The sequence below is a fragment of the Biomphalaria glabrata genome, chromosome 1, assembly GCF_947242115.1.
Source record: "Biomphalaria glabrata chromosome 1, xgBioGlab47.1, whole genome shotgun sequence".
NCBI lineage: Eukaryota > Metazoa > Mollusca > Gastropoda > Planorbidae > Biomphalaria > Biomphalaria glabrata.
In genome coordinates, this window is record NC_074711.1 from 63,674,225 (window position 1) to 63,694,656 (window position 20,432).

The 20,432-nt window shown below is 37.1% G+C and overlaps 2 protein-coding genes across 7 annotated transcripts in view; both read left to right on the forward strand.

Moving 5' to 3' along the window:
• Window positions 1–14,468, forward strand: part of LOC106074765 (uncharacterized) — a 113,469-nt gene extending 99,001 nt beyond the window's left edge. For all 4 annotated transcript variants that reach the window (XM_056007415.1, XM_056007428.1, XM_056007420.1 and 1 more), the window contains exons 13-17: window positions 2,976–3,146; window positions 3,905–4,078; window positions 4,167–4,349; window positions 6,014–6,191; window positions 10,726–14,468. In XM_056007415.1, coding sequence (XP_055863390.1) covers window positions 2,976–3,146; window positions 3,905–4,078; window positions 4,167–4,349; window positions 6,014–6,191; window positions 10,726–10,838 — 819 coding nt within the window. In that variant the 3' untranslated portion in view covers window positions 10,839–14,468. The remainder of the gene's footprint in view (window positions 1–2,975; window positions 3,147–3,904; window positions 4,079–4,166; window positions 4,350–6,013; window positions 6,192–10,725) is intronic.
• Window positions 14,469–19,050: 4,582 nt separating this feature from the next.
• The window catches only part of LOC106072594 (beta-1 adrenergic receptor-like), a 123,171-nt gene continuing 121,789 nt past the window's right edge, over window positions 19,051–20,432 (forward strand). The window contains exon 1 of one of the 3 annotated variants that reach the window (XM_056007459.1): window positions 19,051–19,277. The gene's annotated coding sequence lies outside the window, so the exon portion shown is untranslated. The remainder of the gene's footprint in view (window positions 19,278–20,432) is intronic. The other 2 variants (XM_056007462.1, XM_056007436.1) reach the window with 2 other exon arrangements.

Here is a 20,432-nt window from a genome sequence, read left to right on the forward strand (position 1 = left end):
AGTTTATTCATTTTTTTATAATTCTTAATAGTTTAATTTTGGAAATAATTCTATTGTAATGTCAATTTTTTAAAATAAGCTAACCTTTGTTTTCTACGAGTTTTGTTTAACTAACTAGTTAATTGTAATACTGTAACGTAAACAAAATGATAAACAGTGCTCAAGACTGACTAGTCTGGCTGGCGCCTCAAAACCTTTTTAAGCTCAGACGGAGAAATCGGCATCTCTGGTTCTGTCCGGTCTGGGTAGACTATAAGGGCCCCATACCCAGATCTATCGGGGTCCCTCATTACCGACCCATCGGTATAGCAGAAAATGGCATCTGATGGGTAGGACTTTAGTGTAGCTTATGCCAAGTTTTGGAGTATGGCAGGTGTTAATCGCCTCTTGGTGGCTCCCTCTTGCCCTATAAGGGACATGTTTATTTGTGGGGCCGGCATCTCCTCCACGGAGGGCAAGTATTCATTCTTCTAATAGGAATTCTATCAGTGGAGAGCCCAGATGATTTTGACAAATTGGCCGCAATGTGGAGGAACGATCGCATTTTTATGCGGTTCCTCTCTCTCCACTGTTGCACTAAGATTGTGGTGGGTAGCCTAGAGTCGCCCCTTTTGTAGCGCTCGTAGGCCGTAAGTACCGCCCTCTCCCTCCTTAAATGTGAAGGGGCCACGTTTGTTAAGATTTCATCATCTTCATTTAAATCCAAAGATGGATTCAATGAGTGGTGGTGGTTATCCCCGAAAATAGAAAAACATGAGACCAGCAGAGCTCACATTCAGTCATCGCTTGCTTGGACGGAACTAGAAGTTCGCCTGAGAGTGGGGAACAGTATAGACAACAAGGCCCAAGATTTGATTATACAAGAGAAGAAAACCTGGAGAGTTAGTAAAATTACTATCAACGTACGATCCACTCTTGAGAGAGCATGTGCTTCGAACTAAGCTTTGTTCCAGACCGAATACATACATGTCTCCACAAATACAAAATGAATTTATTACAAAATTGGGGGATCACGCTAAAAAACAAATCATACAGCAGGTAAAACAAGCCAAATATTTCTCTATTTTTTTGACAGTACACCTGACATCTTAAAGCTGGATCAAACTTCCCAAATTTTACGGTACATTGTCATGGATAATGACGGGGTGCAGTTTCGTGAGTCTTTTATTGACTTCATCGACACAAAGGACAAGCATGCTGCTGGAATCGCTGAGATGATTCTAGAGAAACTGCGTTCGGATGGCTTAGACATAATGGACTGCAGGGGTCAAGGCTATGATAATGCTGCGGTCGTGAAAGGTCAAAACTACGGTGTCCAAAAACGTATTATAGAAGTCACTATTCATTGCCTGCTCAAACTCTGGAGACATTAACTAGCAGAGATGAAAATTCATCGACTAGATCTGAAGCAGGTGGATTATTGGTTGCTGTTCAGTCTTTTAATTTTGTCACCTATCTTGGATTTTGGGCTCCTGTATTAACTGAAATTAATGATGCGCAATTCTACCTTCAAAAACAAGGATTGTCTATTCAAGACTGCTCACTCAAACTAAAAACATTAGAGACATTTTTAAGTAGTAATCGAGAGGACATCACTGAAGCCAGCATTACCTATGCTGAAAGCGTGTGTTCATATCTGAGAATCAGTACAGAACCTTAAAAACGTATGGGCCATAAGAAAAAGATGCCTGGTGAGAAAAGTGACTACTCTGTACTTACACACAAAGAAGAGCTACAAAGGGAAATTTATTCTACCATGGACAGGATTGTTCAAGAAATAATCACCCGATTCGAGCAACTTCATGATGTAGCAGATAGATATGAATTTTTGTCGCCTTCCCAACTATTAAATCCTCAGGTCGAAATCAATCTCGATAGTACTCCTAGCGACATTGATAAAAACGAATTTCTGCAGGAGCGAAAGAAGCTTCAACGGTTTGTCACAGTTTCATCAGAAGCCTCCGAATTTCCAAAACAAAGACCTGTTGAACTCTTGAAATTTATAAAAAAATATCAGCTAGATGATTCAGTCCCGAATATCGTCATCATGATTCGCATATTTTTTACTATTGCGGTCCATGCGAGAGAAGTTTTTCCAAACTTAAACTGATCAAGAATTATTTGTGATCAATGATGACAAATTTACGACTCACTAATTTGGCCATTTTGTCATTTGAACAAGAGCTGGTGGAAAAAAATGGATTTCGATAAAATTATTGATACTGTTGCCAGCAAGAAAGCGCGTAAAATTCATTTGTAGTATGTTTATGTAAAAGTGATTTTTTTGAATTAACAATATTTGATTTATGAATACATATTATTTTGAACAGGTTTTGCAATGTTATTAATTAGTTGTTGTTTTTTGGGGGGTATGGGGGCATCAAGATGAGGTACCGCACCAGGCATCATATACTCTAGCTACGCCACTGTTCTGGACTGTTGTTGGTCGTCTCGATGGCCCACCACTCCATACCCTCCCCCATACCCCGTCGTCCTGCTAGAGGTTTGGACTAGCAAGTCTTTAATGCTGAAGTAACATCCGAAACATGTCAACGCCTATAGATCACTATACATATACACATTAGCGATCTATTTAGTTCACAGAATAAAGGAAGTTTTTTGGGGGTAAAGTTCTTTGATTAACTTTGTTCACTTTTTAGCTCTGCATAATCAAATATTTGTAGCTCTTCTGTTGGTAGCTTGTATTTAGTTTGTCCACAAAATAGTTCAATTCAGCGGCCTTGACATTGTTGATGTTATTGTGAAACTTTCCGATTGCATGGCTGAATAATGAACTGTCCAGAACATTCCAAAAATTAAGCATTCCTAGCATATATTAAACTGATTTTAACTCTAATATGACAATAATCAGTATTCTTGATGGTCAAATTTAAATGGCTTGGTATTTAGAAATTCATGAATGTATTCATTGGGCATGATTGGACATTCATTTGGCTTGTGTCATCTCCTGTCAGTGCTCGTCTGGTTGCGGTGATGGTCAGAGGACGCGCCAAGTCCAGTGCATGGACCGGGACAACAACACTCTGGCAGACGACTTGTGCACAGATCTCAAACCTGTCTCTGAGGAGCGGTGCAACTTGGAGGAGTGCGGGAAGGGGTGGTACTACAGTGAGTGGCTCGATGAGGTCAGTTGACTACACTATAGTTTGTTGTCTTTCATTGAAACTTAGTGTCAATGATGTTTTACTTGTATAAACAGTAAGTTCAGTTAAGTAAAGTTCCCCTTACAGACCTATAGGGCAGATGTTAGGATCATCTGCTTCTGTGGCCCAAGGTTAACGAGGGTGTCGTGTGGCAGCACAACGACCAACAGCATTTAATTTTCCCCAACTAATGTCAGGTATCCATTAGAACTGAGTGGACTCAGAGGCGCCCAAAGATCCCAAAATTAAAAATCATAGTCTTCTCCAGGATTCGAACCCGGGACACCCAATTCGAAAGCCAAGCGCTTTACATTTCAACCAGCGCGCCTCCATAAACAATAAACAAAAACGATCAATTCAGTAATTCAATGAAGATATAACAGGTTATAAATAAAACAGTTTAAATATTGAAGAAGAAAACAGAAAATAATTGAAGACAAACTATTGACATACAATAGAACTTCATTTCAAGAATAGTTTCACAGAAGTACACTTAAAGTGAAGCTTGAAACTTATTGACTTTCTCTTGCTTATTGTCTTCCCGAAGTTCCCTTGTATTTGTATCATACGAAGAAACCAGAATCCCTTGGCTATTTTAAATCTCTTGAAATCTTACTGTTATTTCCCTAAATGCTTACATGTTCTTTATGGTTTAAGAACTTTAATTAACATTGACACTTATTATAACGTGACACTAATGTTTTAGAAAATAATATAATTTAATTATGTCTATATTGCAGTGCAAAGCGACCTGTGGGACAGGGGAGATAACTCGCCACGTCTACTGTGGAGATGACGCGGGAAACCCTGTCTCAGACCAACGATGTGACCTGCTTAAACGTCCTGCGACCCACAAGTCATGCCGAGCCAACAAACCTTGCGGTGGTGCCTGGTTTGTCGGACCTTGGTCAACGGTAGGTGGGTTTTTTATCAGTGGTCATCAACCGTTATGAAACTCATCCTACAATGAGATGTCACCACTTTCATCTTACTTGTCTGCAGTGTGATGCTGTGTGTGGACCTGGTCAGAAACAGCGCGAGGTGCTGTGCATCAAGGCATTCCCCGGGGGCGTGTCTGCTGTGGTAACAGAGGAAAACTGTGACAACAGCACCAGGCCCGTCAGTACAGAGGCGTGCCAGGGACCCACATGTGTCTCACAATGGTATATGACAGCGTGGACTGAGGTAATTGTCATGGGGGCAGAGGCACAGTGACCCTAGCCACCAATACTTTTATTCTGATTCTCAAGGTCAGTTTCGTCTTTGAAAAAAAAACAATGGAAACTATAATACTATTTGAGAATGGTTAGAGGTTATTAAACACAGTACAGATGTAAACACTACGCACTGATGACTAGAGGGTCTACTAGGGATTAGACAAAAGGTACAATCATTATGTACAACATCAGGCAGAAACATGACTGAAAGCCTTGCCTTGATTTTGAATTCAGTTTTCACCTGGTGATAACTTTGAAGTATGTCCACAGACTTGTAATCTTTTCTTATTGGTTATAATTTTGATTTACTCATTAATATTTTGATGTACGGAAGTTACTGGGTTGTCTGTATGTGTGTGTGTGTGTGTGTGTCATTCTTCTATTTTGTAGAAGTTAATAGGGTGTGTGTGTGGGTTTGCTGTATTCGTTAATGTTCCTTATTTAATGTATACACTTAATACGGATAATTGTGCAATAAATGAGAAGTTAACAGACAAAAAAAAAGGAAGGCATTTTGGATATTTGGTGAAGCTTTTCATTACAATACTGAACCAGAATTGTTGTATTATATACTATATTATGATACAAAATAGCAGATGTTTCCAATGGTGAGTGGCTTCCCTTTGTAAGCAGACAGAAATACATGTCTATTTTTAAATTCATCAAGCTCAGATTAGTTCAGAAATCAATGTGCTCCGGCCACAGCAGTTGTCGATACGTTTTTATTGCTGTAACGTACGACAGGACTACCGACATTTCTTCTTTCATATTGCAATAGGATAAAGTGTAAAAAAAAATAAGGAGGTGGGGGGGGGGAATCTCTTGTTAACTCACCACCTTCATAATGCTACCTAGGCTCATAATACCATGCTACCTAGGCTTACAATAGCATGCTACCTAGACTCACAAATACCATGTTACCTAGGCTTACAATAGCATGCTACCTAGACTCACAAATACCATGCTACCTAGGCTTACAATAGCATGCTACCTAGACTCACAAATACCATGCTACCTAGGCTTACAATAGCATGCTACCTAGACTCACAAATACCATGCTACCTAGGCTTACAATAGCATGCTACCTAGACTCACAAATACCATGCTACCTAGGCTTACAATAGCATGCTACCTAGACTCACAAATACCATGCTACCTAGGCTTACAATAGCATGCTACCTAGACTCACAAATACCATGCTACCTAGACTCACAAATACCATGCTACCTAGGCTTACAATAGCATGCTACCTAGACTCACAAATACCATGCTACCTAGGCTTACAATAGCATGCTACCTAGACTCACAAATACCATGCTACCTAGGCTTACAATAGCATGCTACCTAGACTCACAAATACCATGCTACCTAGGCTTACAATAGCATGCTACCTAGACTCACAAATACCATGCTACCTAGGCTTACAATAGCATGCTACCTAGACTCACAAATACCATGCTACCTAGACTCACAAATACCATGCTACCTAGGCTTACAATAGCATGCTACCTAGACTCACAAATACCATGCTACCTAGGCCTACAATACCATGTATATAAAAAAAAGACATATACTTGAGGTGCACGGTAACAGAAGTGTTTCGATGCTCATGTTGAATTTAATCTCTTGCAGTGCTCTCAAACCTGTGGGACTGGTCACAGAACTCGAGAGGTCAAGTGTTTGAGTGGCGATCACAAACCCAATGATGAGTGTCAGCTAGAAAGCCGGCCGAGAGTTCGTGACCACTGCAACTCCCAGGAATGTCTTAATCCTGTAGTAACCACTCCATTGAATTCCACTGAATCTCAAGGTAATCATTTTCTTTTAATGCAGATCTAGAGTAATTTTTGCAGTGGGTACTTTATGGTCAATCAAGTAAAGTCATGTTAACAAGAAGGGGAAATCAGTTAAATAGGTCACTCTATGACCTGCCACCATACGATCCGAAATATATGAACTTTCTTTGATGCGAGGGCAGAATCAATTGCGAAGCCCTGTAAGAAGTTGTAAGCGTGAATGATCTAGAAATAGAAAAAAAATAGCGTTTATTAGACACAAAATAAATGAAAATTAATGATAGAATCCCCATATTGATAAAATTATTTTTAAAAAATCAAGGAAAGCATTAGGGTTTATTAAAATATTTTTTAAAAAATCAAACAAGAACAAAAAACTAAAATTATATTTAACTAAAGTTAGGCCAATAATAGAATATGTATCCACTAGAACAAATACAAAATAGAGCAGTGAGATTCATAACAGACGAATATCGAAATTTGATTAAAGTAACACCATTAGTAAAATCACTAAACTTAGAGACACTTCAGGAGAGAAGAATAAAAAGTAAAGTAGCTATAATACAAAAAAACAAAAACAGTAAACCATAACTTACAAATAGAAAAACAAAACCTAATGAAATGCTCAAGAAGACACAAAGATAGTGGCACATTTCTTTTTCCATACGCTTTTTGTTTTCTATAAACACTTTTAAAAAACAATTACGGTCAAATTAACACAGATATCCCCCCCCCTCCAGATAAGTGATGGGATCATAGCATACTGAGAAAGTGCTAGGATCATAGCATACTGAGAAAGTGATGGGATCATAGCATACTGAGAAAGTGATGGGATCATAGCATACTGAGAAAGTGATGGGATCATAGCATACTGAGAAAGTGATGGGCTCATAGCATGCTGAGAAAGTGATGGGATCATAGCATACTGAGAAAGTGATGGGATCATAGCATACTGAGAAAGTGATGGGCTCATAGCATACTGAGAAAGTGATGGGATCATAGCATACTGAGAAAGTGCTAGGATCATAGCATACTGAGAAAGTGATGGGATCATAGCATACTGAGAAAGTGATGGGCTCATAGCATACTGAGAAAGTGATGGGCTCATAGCATACTGAGAAAGTGATGGGCTCATAGCATACTGAGAAAGTGATGGGCTCATAGCATACTGAGAAAGTGATGGGATCATAGCATACTGAGAAAGTGATGGGATCATAGCATACTGAGAAAGTGATGGGCTCATAGCATACTGAGAAAGTGATGGGATCATAGCATACTGAGAAAGTGATGGGATCATAGCATACTGAGAAAGTGATGGGCTCATAGCATACTGAGAAAGTGATGGGATCATAGCATACTGAGAAAGTGATGGGATCATAGCATACTGAGAAAGTGCTAGGATCATAGCATACTGAGAAAGTGCTAGGATCATAGCATACTGAGAAAGTGATGGGATCATAGCATACTGAGAAAGTGATGGGCTCATAGCATACTGAGAAAGTGATGGGATCATAGCATACTGAGAAAGTGATGGGATCATAGCATACTGAGAAAGTGATGGGCTCATAGGATACTGAGAAAGTGATGGGATCATAGCATACTGAGAAAGTGATGGGATCATAGCATACTGAGAAAGTGATGGGATCATAGCATACTGAGAAAGTGATGGGATCATAGCATACTGAGAAAGTGATGGGCTCATAGCATACTGAGAAAGTGATGGGATCATAGCATACTGAGAAAGTGATGGGCTCATAGCATACTGAGAAAGTGATGGGATCATAGCATACTGAGAAAGTGATGGGATCATAGCATACTGAGAAAGTGATGGGCTCATAGCATACTGAGAAAGTGATGGGCTCATAGCATACTGAGAAAGTGATGGGCTCATAGCATACTGAGAAAGTGATGGGATCATAGCATACTGAGAAAGTGATGGGCTCATAGCATACTGAGAAAGTGATGGGATCATAGCATACTGAGAAAGTGATGGTCTCATAGCATACTGAGAAAGTGATGGGATCATAGCATACTGAGAAAGTGATGGGATCATAGCATACTGAGAAAGTGATGGGCTCATAGCATACTGAGAAAGTGCTAGGATCATAGCATACTGAGAAAGTGATGGGATCATAGCATACTGAGAAAGTGATGGGATCATAGCATACTGAGAAAGTGCTAGGATCATAGCATACTGAGAAAGTGATGGGATCATAGCATACTGAGAAAGTGATGGGATCATAGCATACTGAGAAAGTGCTAGGATCATAGCATACTGAGAAAGTGCTAGGATCATAGCATACTGAGAAAGTGATGGGATCATAGCATACTGAGAAAGTGATGGGATCATAGCATACTGAGAAAGTGCTAGGATCATAGCATACTGAGAAAGTGATGGGATCATAGCATACTGAGAAAGTGATGGGATCATAGCATACTGAGAAAGTGCTAGGATCATAGCATACTGAGAAAGTGATAAGATCATAGCATACTGAGAAAGTGATGGGATCATAGCATACTGAGAAAGTGATGGGATCATAGCATACTGAGAAAGTGATGGGATCATAGCATACTGAGAAAGTGATGGGATCATAGCATACTGAGAAAGTGCTAGGATCATAGCATACTGAGAAAGTGATGGGATCATAGCATACTGAGAAAGTGATGGGATCATAGCATACTGAGAAAGTGATGGGATCATAGCATACTGAGAAAGTGCTGGGATCATAGCATACTGAGAAAGTGATGGGATCATAGCATACTGAGAAAGTGCTGGGATCATAGCATACTGAGAAAGTGATGGGATCATAGCATACTGAGAAAGTGATGGGATCCTAGCATACTGAGAAAGTGATGGGATCATAGCATACTGAGAAAGTGATGGGATCATAGCATACTGAGAAAGTGATGGGATCATAGCATACTGAGAAAGTGATGGGATCATAGCATACTGAGAAAGTGATGGGATCATAGCATACTGAGAAAGTGATGGGATCATAGCATACTGAGAAAGTGATGGGATCATAGCATACTGAGAAAGTGATGGGATCATAGCATACTGAGAAAGTGATGGGATCATAGCATACTGAGAAAGTGATGGGATCATAGCATACTGAGAAAGTGCTAGGATCATAGCATACTGAGAAAGTGCTAGGATCATAGCATACTGAGAAAGTGATGGGATCATAGCATACTGAGAAAGTGATGGGATCATAGCATACTGAGAAAGTGCTAGGATCATAGCATACTGAGAAAGTGATGGGATCATAGCATACTGAGAAAGTGATGGGATCATAGCATACTGAGAAAGTGCTAGGATCATAGCATACTGAGAAAGTGATGGGATCATAGCATACTGAGAAAGTGATGGGATCATAGCATACTGAGAAAGTGATGGGATCATAGCATACTGAGAAAGTGATGGGATCATAGCATACTGAGAAAGTGATGGGATCATAGCATACTGAGAAAGTGCTAGGATCATAGCATACTGAGAAAGTGATGGGATCATAGCATACTGAGAAAGTGATGGGATCATAGCATACTGAGAAAGTGATGGGATCATAGCATACTGAGAAAGTGCTGGGATCATAGCATACTGAGAAAGTGATGGGATCATAGCATACTGAGAAAGTGATGGGATCATAGCATACTGAGAAAGTGATGGGATCATAGCATACTGAGAAAGTGATGGGATCATAGCATACTGAGAAAGTGATGGGATCATAGCATACTGAGAAAGTGATGGGATCATAGCATACTGAGAAAGTGATGGGATCATAGCATACTGAGAAAGTGATGGGATCATAGCATACTGAGAAAGTGATGGGATCCTAGCATACTGAGAAAGTGATGGGATCATAGCATACTGAGAAAGTGATGGGATCATAGCATACTGAGAAAGTGATGGGATCATAGCATACTGAGAAAGTGATGGGATCATAGCATACTGAGAAAGTGATGGGATCATAGCATACTGAGAAAGTGATGGGATCATAGCATACTGAGAAAGTGATGGGATCATAGCATACTGAGAAAGTGATGGGATCATAGCATACTGAGAAAGTGATGGGATCATAGCATACTGAGAAAGTGATGGGATCATAGCATACTGAGAAAGCTTAAAGCATGGAATAGCGCAAAACAAAAAAAAATAAAAACTATTTTGTAATCTCGATCTATTACAGATTTAATGACATGACTGAACCCAAACCAACTGTTACAATTACACTTCGTATAAGCTCTGTTTTATTATTTTTTAAAAGTACTTTTATAATTATCTTGTTTTTACACTAGCTTCCGATCTAGGTGAAAGTCTGCATCTCTACTTCATATTTGAAGACGTTTTTAAAAACATTCGACTGATTGACATTAGATAGGATTTTAGATCTAGATTGCTAACTGTGCCAGCGCGTGTGTAAGACTATCAGGACGACTTCAGTATCGGTGATCATAAGCTATAAACTATTAGGTCTCAAATTATAATGTTTGCTGTTTATCAAAATAAGTAAAAAAAAAAAAAAACATTTTGATTGTTTTAATTCACAGCGGCAAAATGTGAGGACCAATCTGATCATTGCGCTGTCGTCAAGAGAGCCCGGCTGTGTCGCTATGGTTACTACCAAACAATGTGTTGTAGATCTTGCGCAGATGAATTGTGAAACAGTTAAAGGGCGAATGTTTTGTCCCAAGATGTAACGGATGAAGATGTCAGTCATCAGTTGGCCGATGAGATTTGAAGTAAATTGTTTGTGTGATGTTTCAATTTTCATTATCTTTATGATTTTTTTTTTTTGGCTTTATCATGGAGTAAATACTTTTGTATTATTACAATGTTGACACTGTGAGATAAAGAATGGCACATGTGAATGGTTTTATGGTAATTTGTTTTTGAATTCCCTTACATTGTACATTTTAAAGTTTTTATTTTAATGTCTTTATCAGTACAAACTACTGTTGTCAGTATGCATTGTATATGAATGTTTTGTTTGCTTATAAATCAATGATAAGTAGACAGGCATGGACATATTGCGTTTAGAAAGATGTATGCAGAATGAATGCTTTGTTGACTTATCATAGGGTCTAGGTTTTAATCCCGGTAAATTTCTTCTGTTCATAAGTTAAAACCCAGTTTTTATGGGTACCTGGCATTACTTACGTAATGGAAACTAATGCTTGGCTGTGCACTGTGCCAGACACATGTTGCATTTGATGGCCATGCTCAGAAAAAAAATAGAAATTTAATTTTAAACAATGTCTTGCCTTTTAAGACGTTTTCAAAAAATTAATTTCTTAAGTGCATGTTAAGTTGGTATTATGACTTGAAAAAAAAATTTAAAGTTCTACTGAAAGGTCAACATTGATTTGATTGATGTCAACTTTTAACTGCCAATTAAATTTTTTTTTTATTTTCTTAACTGAAACTTAGAGGAAAAACAATAGTGAGCAATAAACAAACAATGGCTGCTTTGATTGGTATTTTGGAAACACGTTGTGTCCCACACGTTTGACAACCAATGTGGCAACATGTCCAACAACTCAACACATCTAAAACCGAATAGAAAGTGTACAACAAGAAATGTATCTTTAGCTTGATTTTAATTTTTTTTTAAACTCTTTCTCTCCTAATCGACGATACCATCGTTGATTTTGACCTGATTAAATTAAATTAATGTTTAATTTTTTTTTAACTTGACTTTGAATTATATAAAAAGAGCATGCATTTCCCTTTAATTCTAGACCAAATACAACATTTTCTGACAACAAATAACAAAGCTATTGAAGCCCAATCATAACAGGGGTAGTGAAATAGTAATGAGCAAATGAAGAATTCCTTCAAATCGTGGAAAAATAATTAAGGAGAGAAAGAATTAAACTTAGAAAATTCTATTTGCACCTTATAAGTTTAGTCATGGGTCGGTTTCCCAGTGAACTAATTCAGACTATGACTTTTAATTCATCATGGATATTGCTTAAAAATTTATTATTATAATATTACCTAATACCTAAGCACGCTATACACCAACATTTTATAGTGGATATTACTTTGAAGTTAAAGAATAGTGTTCTGATTCTGAACAGATCTACACTATTCAAAGATCTATTACAATTTCAATCCCGGTGTGAAGTTGGGTCTTTACTTCGGTTTATTTTACTGTCTCCAAGAAGTCTCTGTTCTCATGCGAGTCCTGAAGTTTGTAAGAGCAATTACAAGTTGAACTCGTCACGTGGCATCCTTTTGACTATAAGAACGTTACATCTTCCTTTCTTAAACCAATGAGGAACAGTTGAACTGGACGAAGTGTATCATATAGTCTTGTAAGAGAAACTGGGGCAAGGTTGGGAGAACCCCCCGCCTCCCCCCCCCATTCAGTACAGTAAGAAGCATCATTATCACTTACGTAATAGCACGCGTGAGGGCAATTCATTACGAGTGAATGACTCACACATGACTATCTATGTGAAATTAGTCACTCCGAACTTAGCCTCAGAGAAAAAAGTCCATGACTAGATTGTAAATAATTAAATCTTTATTAAATGGCATATTTTCCCAGTAAAGTTTAAAGTAAGCTGGACAAAGGATTAACAGGTGGTAGGTAGGAATCTTTATTTTAAAATAACTCACAGCCAATGAGTTATTAAAAGATCCTAAGATTGAGTAGATCTGTAATTTTTTTCTTCTAATATTAGACATATAAAAACACTGCCACTTCTAATGCAATTATTTTTATCTAAGTGTTTAAGGCATGTCGGCGTGTTTTTTGTTTTCTTTTTTTTAAACCTTTTATTTAAATTCTACTACCCTAAAAAATGGAATAATATTATTGTCTATTGTGTACTTTTGCTTAAAATGCTGTTGTATCAATGTTACCAGCTACACAAGCAATTCATTTGTTAAATTCGAAGTGTATTACTTTTATTAAAATTAACGTGTAGACTGTTAATGGCATCAATGATATTGTTGTCAAGACGAGATTAGATTCTAGTTGATATATCTTGTGATATATACCATCTGGATAATAAAACTTTTAACAGTGTAAATTGAAGCATATATTGTAAGTCAGTTTACAAAAAACAAATAACCCACTACACTCTAATAAATGGAATCACTGCAAATGTTTGTTCTGATTATTATCCTGATAGGGACAATACTAAGATCTTAGAGTAAATAAATATTTATGAGTGTTTCAAGTGCACAAATAACCTGTCTGGTGTCAATAATTTCAAATGACTGTTTGCTGTCTAGACTGCGTCTAAACTTGGCATTAGAACTTTTACTAAATAGGCTTAAATTTTTCAATAGCTAATTTAAAATCGCATGCTGTAAATAATAATAATAATAATTCACTTGAATACATGTCAATATAAATATAAAAGAAGATAAAAGTAAAAACTAAATATCTATTTTACACAAAGAGACAATAATTACATTTTTTATAACTTAGACACAATTTTGTTTAATGCCATTGTAGGCACAAATACTATTTCAAATGATAGCGCCCCCGACATGTCTACTACTGATTGCCCTTCTGTTGTCTCAGGCACTATACGTTACTGGATACATTTGTCTCTCTCTAAAACAATTTTAAAGCATTTCCACCATCACTGTCAATTTTTGTCGGTAATTTTGACAAAGCCTCTATCAACTCTGTCATTCTGTCTGTCTGGTCAAAAACAAGTGTACACGTTATTTCTCCCACACCCAATCTCGGATCAAATTCAAATTTTGCACAATTATTTCTTGTATCTGACAAAAACAAGTATCAATAAAAAAACAACAACTAACCAATTAATTGGTAATTAATAATTTTGTTTTTTATCGAACAAGGGAAAGACATTGTAATGGACAGATGTGGTGATATAAGTTGAATTAGCTCCCTTTTATAAATTATAAAGCGATCACGGTACCATTCATTCTGATCCAAACTAATTGACATAATTACACTTAATATAAGTTGTTTGTTTTTTTTAAGTATTTTTTTTTTGTTATTTGTTGACCGAGTTGCCTCCATTGAGGGGTATACCTAGGTTTATTATTGATGCATCAGCTTTCATTTGTTTTCATTAGTAGGACTTGTTTGTATGTATATTGTCATTAGAAATGTGTTTATGCTATATTTTGAACATGTTTGTTCCATCACGATGTTGCTTGAAATGTTGGTGCCAAATGAGAAGAATGTTTCCACCTAAAATAAACATTGAAAGATTGCTAAGCTCTTTTGAATCTTTCGTGTTGTTGTTGTTGTTGTTTATTTTCATTACATTTTTAGAAATAAATCAAATAACGAACAGCTATCGTGTTTATTTATATATAAAATTATGTGTTTTATATGTAATTAATGTGTCTTATACAAAGTAATAAGGCTTGTCTTCCAGTCCGAAGATTAGTGAGGAATGCAGGATTTCTCGTGGCTGCGCAGCCCCAGCTGTAACCTACATATTTTGCCACATCCAGGGCAAGCATAACCATTGTCCGCAGATGGTCGATTTAGATTTTCTTTTCGCCGTCTGCGTTTGTCCTCGGCAGCGGATGTGTATCCCGCAGCCTTCGTGAGTGACCTCCAGTTGTCTCGTTCTGAGGCCGCATGCAACCAGGTGCTCTCTTCTGTGTCAGCTAAGGAAAGTTGACGCCTCCGCTGGTCTTTGAAGCGTTTCCGTGGGGCGACTCAATTACGTCGACCCAAATGATGGCAAATTTCTAGCTACGCCCCTGTCTGAAATGTTTTCTTCAACTAAACTTTTTAGCCGATTTTGTTTCAAACGTCTCTCACGTCGACAATTTCTTCTGATAAGTCCAATAGAGCAGATGAGACAATGCGTCAACCACTCTTAATTCGTTCTGATAAGTCCAATAGAGCAGATGAGACAATGAGTCAACCACTCTTAATTCGTTCTGATAAGTCCAATAGAGCAGATGAGACAATGAGTCAACCACTCTTAATTCGTTCTGATAAGTCCAATAGAGCAGATGAGACAATGAGTCAACCACTCTTAATTCGTTCTGATAAGTCCAATAGAGCAGATGAGACAATGAGTCAACCACTCTTAATTCGTTCTGATAAGTCCAATAGAGTAGATGAGACAATGAGTCAACCACTCTTAATTCGTTCTGATAAGTCCAATAGAGCAGATGAGACAATGAGTCAACCACTCTTAATTCGTTCTGATAAGTCCAATAGAGCAGATGAGACAATGAGTCAACCACTCTTAATTCGTTCTGATAAGTCCAATAGAGCAGATGAGACAATGAGTCAACCACTCTTAATTCGTTCTGATAAGTCCAATAGAGTAGATGAGACAATGAGTCAACCACTCTTAATTCGTTCTGATAAGTCCAATAGAGCAGATAAGACAATGAGTCAACCACTCTTAATTCCTTCTGATAAGTCCAATAGAGCAGATAAGACAATGAGTCAACCACTCTAAATTCTTTCTGATAAGTCCAATAGAGTAGATGAGACAATGAGTCAACCACTCTTCATTCGTTCTGATAAGTCCAATAGAGTAGATAAGACAATGAGTCAACCACTCTTCATTCGTTCTGATAAGTCCAATAGAGTGTATGAGACAATGAGTCAACCACTCTTAATTCTTTCTGATAAGTCCAATAGAGCAGATAAGACAATGAGTCAACCACTCTTAATGATTTTAATATCTTAAACATTGGTAAAAGTGTCATTTTTATTGATTAATGATTAAATATAGATTCATTACTACAATGTTAATATAATCAATTTTTTGTCCTTTAAAAAAACAATGAACGTCTTTAATCCCCCCCCCCCGGGCTACACATTTTTTCGATCTCGATACACAGTATTGAACTAGTGGACTAGATGCACTACCTTTGTAATATAAGAAAAAAAGTCCTCGTTCTACAATCAAACAACAGAGTTCTCTTTCAAGAGACCAAACAAAAGTCCTCGTTCTACAATCAAACAACAGAGTTCTCTTTCAAGAGACCAAACAAAAGTCCTCGTTCTACAATCAAACAACAGAGTTCTCTTTCAAGAGACCAAACAAAAGTCCTCGTTCTACAATCAAACAACAGAGTTCTCTTTCAAGAGACCAAACAAAAGTCCTCGTTCTACAATCAAACAACAGAGTTCTCTTTCAAGAGACCAAACAAAAGTCCTCGTTCTACAATCAAACAACAGAGTTCTCTTTCAAGAGACCAAACAAAAGTCCTCGTTCTACAATCAAACAACAGAGTTCTCTTTCCAGAGACCAAAAAAAAGTCCTCGTTCTACAATCAAACAACAGAGTTCTCTTTCAAGAGACCAAACAAAAGTTGTACACCGCTCAAGTTTGTTTGAGGCAATGGTGAAATCAGAATTTGATTTCTTTTCTTTTCCTTGTAAGATTAATCTAACAGACAGCAGACACAAAACTAGGGGTTATATCCTTCTGAGACCTATAGGTCTACTTAACAAACCATTAGGTAACTAAGATCTAAGATACACTAGATTTAATATGCTCGCATTTGTATGTGGCCCATTGAATAATGTTTGGCCTACATATGAACAGAAAATAATACTAGATCTAAATTAATCTAAAATAAAATCGAATCTAGGCGATGCTGCATCAAACACAAGTTGTTAAGCCTACAAAACGAACTTTAAAAAAAAATTAAATCCTGATAGATTCACAATATTAGACCTACTCCTAGTTAACAGATATACATAATATTAGACCTACTCCTTGTTAACAGATATACATAATATCAGACCTACTTCTTGTCACTTCATAATAATAGTCGTAGCCATGATTTTTTTTCGGGGGGGGGGGGATTTTTTTCTCTTTTTCTCCCCCCTCCCCCCCCCCCCCCCGCAAAAAAAAAATATATGTATGTATGTGTGTGTGTAAGTAATCTTTATTACATTCTGACCTTTCATTCTTTCGGAAGACGTTTATTGTGCCCTAGAATAGGTTCTTCCTGGAGTTAGTGGAAACATTTTTGACTCTCCGCCATTGCCTGCAAGGGGGTCTAGGGAAGCGTTAGGAGCTCCCCCAGCGCGGGGCGAAGCCAAACACCATTTCTGGTATTAAAAGCCAACAAAATGCATATTCTGAGGTATCTACAGTGCATTATCCTGCTATTAAAAAGTTTTATTGCAAAAACTTAATGTGCTATTTTTACTGGCTTAGACCCTCCCGCGCCGTTCGGCGCATTTGCCGTCAAGCTGTCCCCACAAAAATCTGTCACTGGTAATGTCAGAAGCCTCTTCCCACCTGCTCTAAGGACCTCCATGAATGTGTGGCGCCAAGTTGTACTAGGATGTCATCGCAACTCTTATTATGCGTAATTCATTTTGTCGGAGAACATGTCCCGCAAACCTCATGCGACGCTCTGTCACAGTCTTACCAAGGGGTCGACTCCCAGTTCATCATAGGATGTCTTTGATTTAGACACGATCTCTATAACCTACTTCTAAAATCTGTCTTAGCCATCTTTGTTGAGCCACATTTAGTGTTTTTCAATTTCGGCAGATGACTATTCTCTGCAGTTTATTAATGGAGCCCCGCCACTGGTAGAAATGTGTAACCTCTCTTGAATACGCTCTTGGAATTAGGTGACTGTAGTTTGTTTTAGATTTTATATCGTCAAAATCATCTGTTGGGGGTTTTAAACTAAAAAATCTCTGGAGTTATCGTATTTTTTTAAAATTCATAACCCCATTTAGCACGGTCATATAATTTGGTAACTGTAGTTCGCTTTAGAATAATAATAAGGATAGAGGTTTTCAACCTCAAAACGTTCTGTAAGGGGATTTTAAACTCAAAACCATCTGGAGGGGTTTTAAACTTAAAAAAAAGGCATCTATTGGAGAGGGGTTTAAACTCAAAACCCCCAATTGGCTTGTCTAAGCTCAAATGATTTTAGTGTGTAATTTGCTTTTTTTTTTATATTGAAGAGGTATTTTTTAGCATCAAACCCCTCTGAAGAGGGTTTAAACTCAAAACCCCTTTTGGGAACGCTCATAGCATTTTGAGTGCGTAGTTTGCTTTTTTTTTTACACTGAAGATGTATTTTTTTAGCTTCAAACCCGCTGGCGGGGGGTTTAAACTCAAAACCCCTTTGGATACGCTCATAGTTTTTAGAGTGTGTAATTAGCTTTTTTTTATATTGAAAAGGTATTTTTTAGTTTCAAACTCCGCTGGAGAGGAGTTTAAACTGAAAACCCCTTTGACAACACTCATAAAATTTTGAGTGTATAATTTGCTTTGTTTTTAATATTAAAGAGGTATTTTTTACCTTCTAACCCCGCTGAAGGGGGGTTCAAACTCAAAACTGAGACGAAACCCATTTAGCTACGCTCATAACATTTTGAGTGCGTAATTTGCTTTTTCATATCAAAGAGGGGATTTATCGTAAATTTTGGAGGGGGTTTTAAAATCAAAATCTTCCAGAACTGTGCTCTTGGAATTTGGGGAATGTCGTTTGCAATTTTTTGTTTTGTATTATAGAAGAGGGGGGTTTAACTGCAAATACCCCTGGTAGGGGGTTTTAAACTCAAAACCCCCTGGAAGGGGTTTTAAACTCAAAACCCCCCAGGTAAGCTCCCTGGTAGGGAGTTTTAAACTCAAAAACCATTGGCTGTGCTGGGGCAAGTGATGGTTTAGTACTAAAATCTCACCTAAAATAAACAAAATCAAAGGAAAAATCAGTCACTTAATTCCGATTTCATTTCGGGGGGCTACGCCCATGCTTGATATATACAATATAATAAACCTTCTCCTTAATTGTTACTTAATATATTCATGATATCAAACCTACTCCATGTTATTTCACAATGCTTCCTAGATAGAACCTACTCGTGACACAAGAAGAGTGCCACAAACAAAAAAAATATCCGGACCAAGGCTTCATCGAGTGACAGTGAACATTTCGGTGAAATAAAGGCGAGGGTACACTAGACTGACTAGAGAGTTCCGGGTCACTGGGTTAAACTGTCCCAACGTTCAGTCAAACTAGACAATGTAGTTTAGTAGACTGTGTTCTGGTTTGGATTTACATCATTCGTGTGCTCAGTTTAGTTTTAATTCTAAAATTCAATGGATAACTCATAAAATTAGTATGGATAACAATCTACTTTGACTACGTAAGTTTTTTTTTCTCTAAAAAATAACTTTCTAAACTGATTTAGAGGGGAAAAAACTATTGCCAAGAAGTAGATCTAGATCTAGATAGATCTTAAGTCTATGATAAAAAGTCTATCGACTCTTAATTTAATGAAATGCTACGAAATATTTAGATCTATATTACGTTTATTCCGGTAGGCCTAGACTATAAGGATTTATTTCTGGATTTCCTATCTCTTAGTAGAATCCAGATTGCCTAGATAATTAATCGGAGAAAAAGTTATAGATCTAGATCTAGATCTAGACCCTGACTTATCTTGTGATTTTCTGTTGATAAGCTCTCCAGTTCAGCCTCACTAATTTAAGTCACTACTATTACAATAGTAGGTCTTTATTCTATATTAACCTATTATTATTATAAAGTAAAGTCTCGAGACTCTAGATCTAGGCCTAGGGCGGGGCTACACTGAAACAAAAACAACTTTCAGCTTTGATTTGTGTGTGTGACTTAAAACCAGTTTGTTGGACTCTTTTTTGTCTTTTTTTGTTTGTTTGTTTGTTTTAAATTGAAGATATAGATCTATATATATATATATATATATATATATATATATATATATATATATATATACATAGGCTACTCATATTATCGAGATCTACATAAATATTTAAAAAAATAATATAAAATCGAATTTCCGTTTGCTCACTGTTGATACTGATAGCGTGCACCTCTCGATACTCCTTCATTTTATTGATCAGTGGACCGAATGTTATTCAGCATATTTTAAGATTTTATAGCATATTATATTTTTTACAAAGGCGGCCCCTATTCCCAAGCGGCTGGGAATAGGCGAAACCCTACTCCCAGTCAACTGTGTATAAGCTGTAATCCTATTCCCAGTAAACTGTGTTAATGTCAAAGCTCCTATTTCCAGTTATAATTGTAAAGAATAGTAAAGTCTAATTTCTTACAGAATTAAATGTTGGGCTATAATTTTTTAATAAATGATATAAAGAAAGAAAATAAACTTAATAGCTTTAAAATTATCTTCTTATCTTATATGATACAGAAGCTACTTCAAAAAAGAAGATGGTTACTATTTGTACAAATTTATTTTGAGGAGTGAAATAAAATTGGTTTGTTATTGATAAATCTTTACAATTTATTCTAAAGC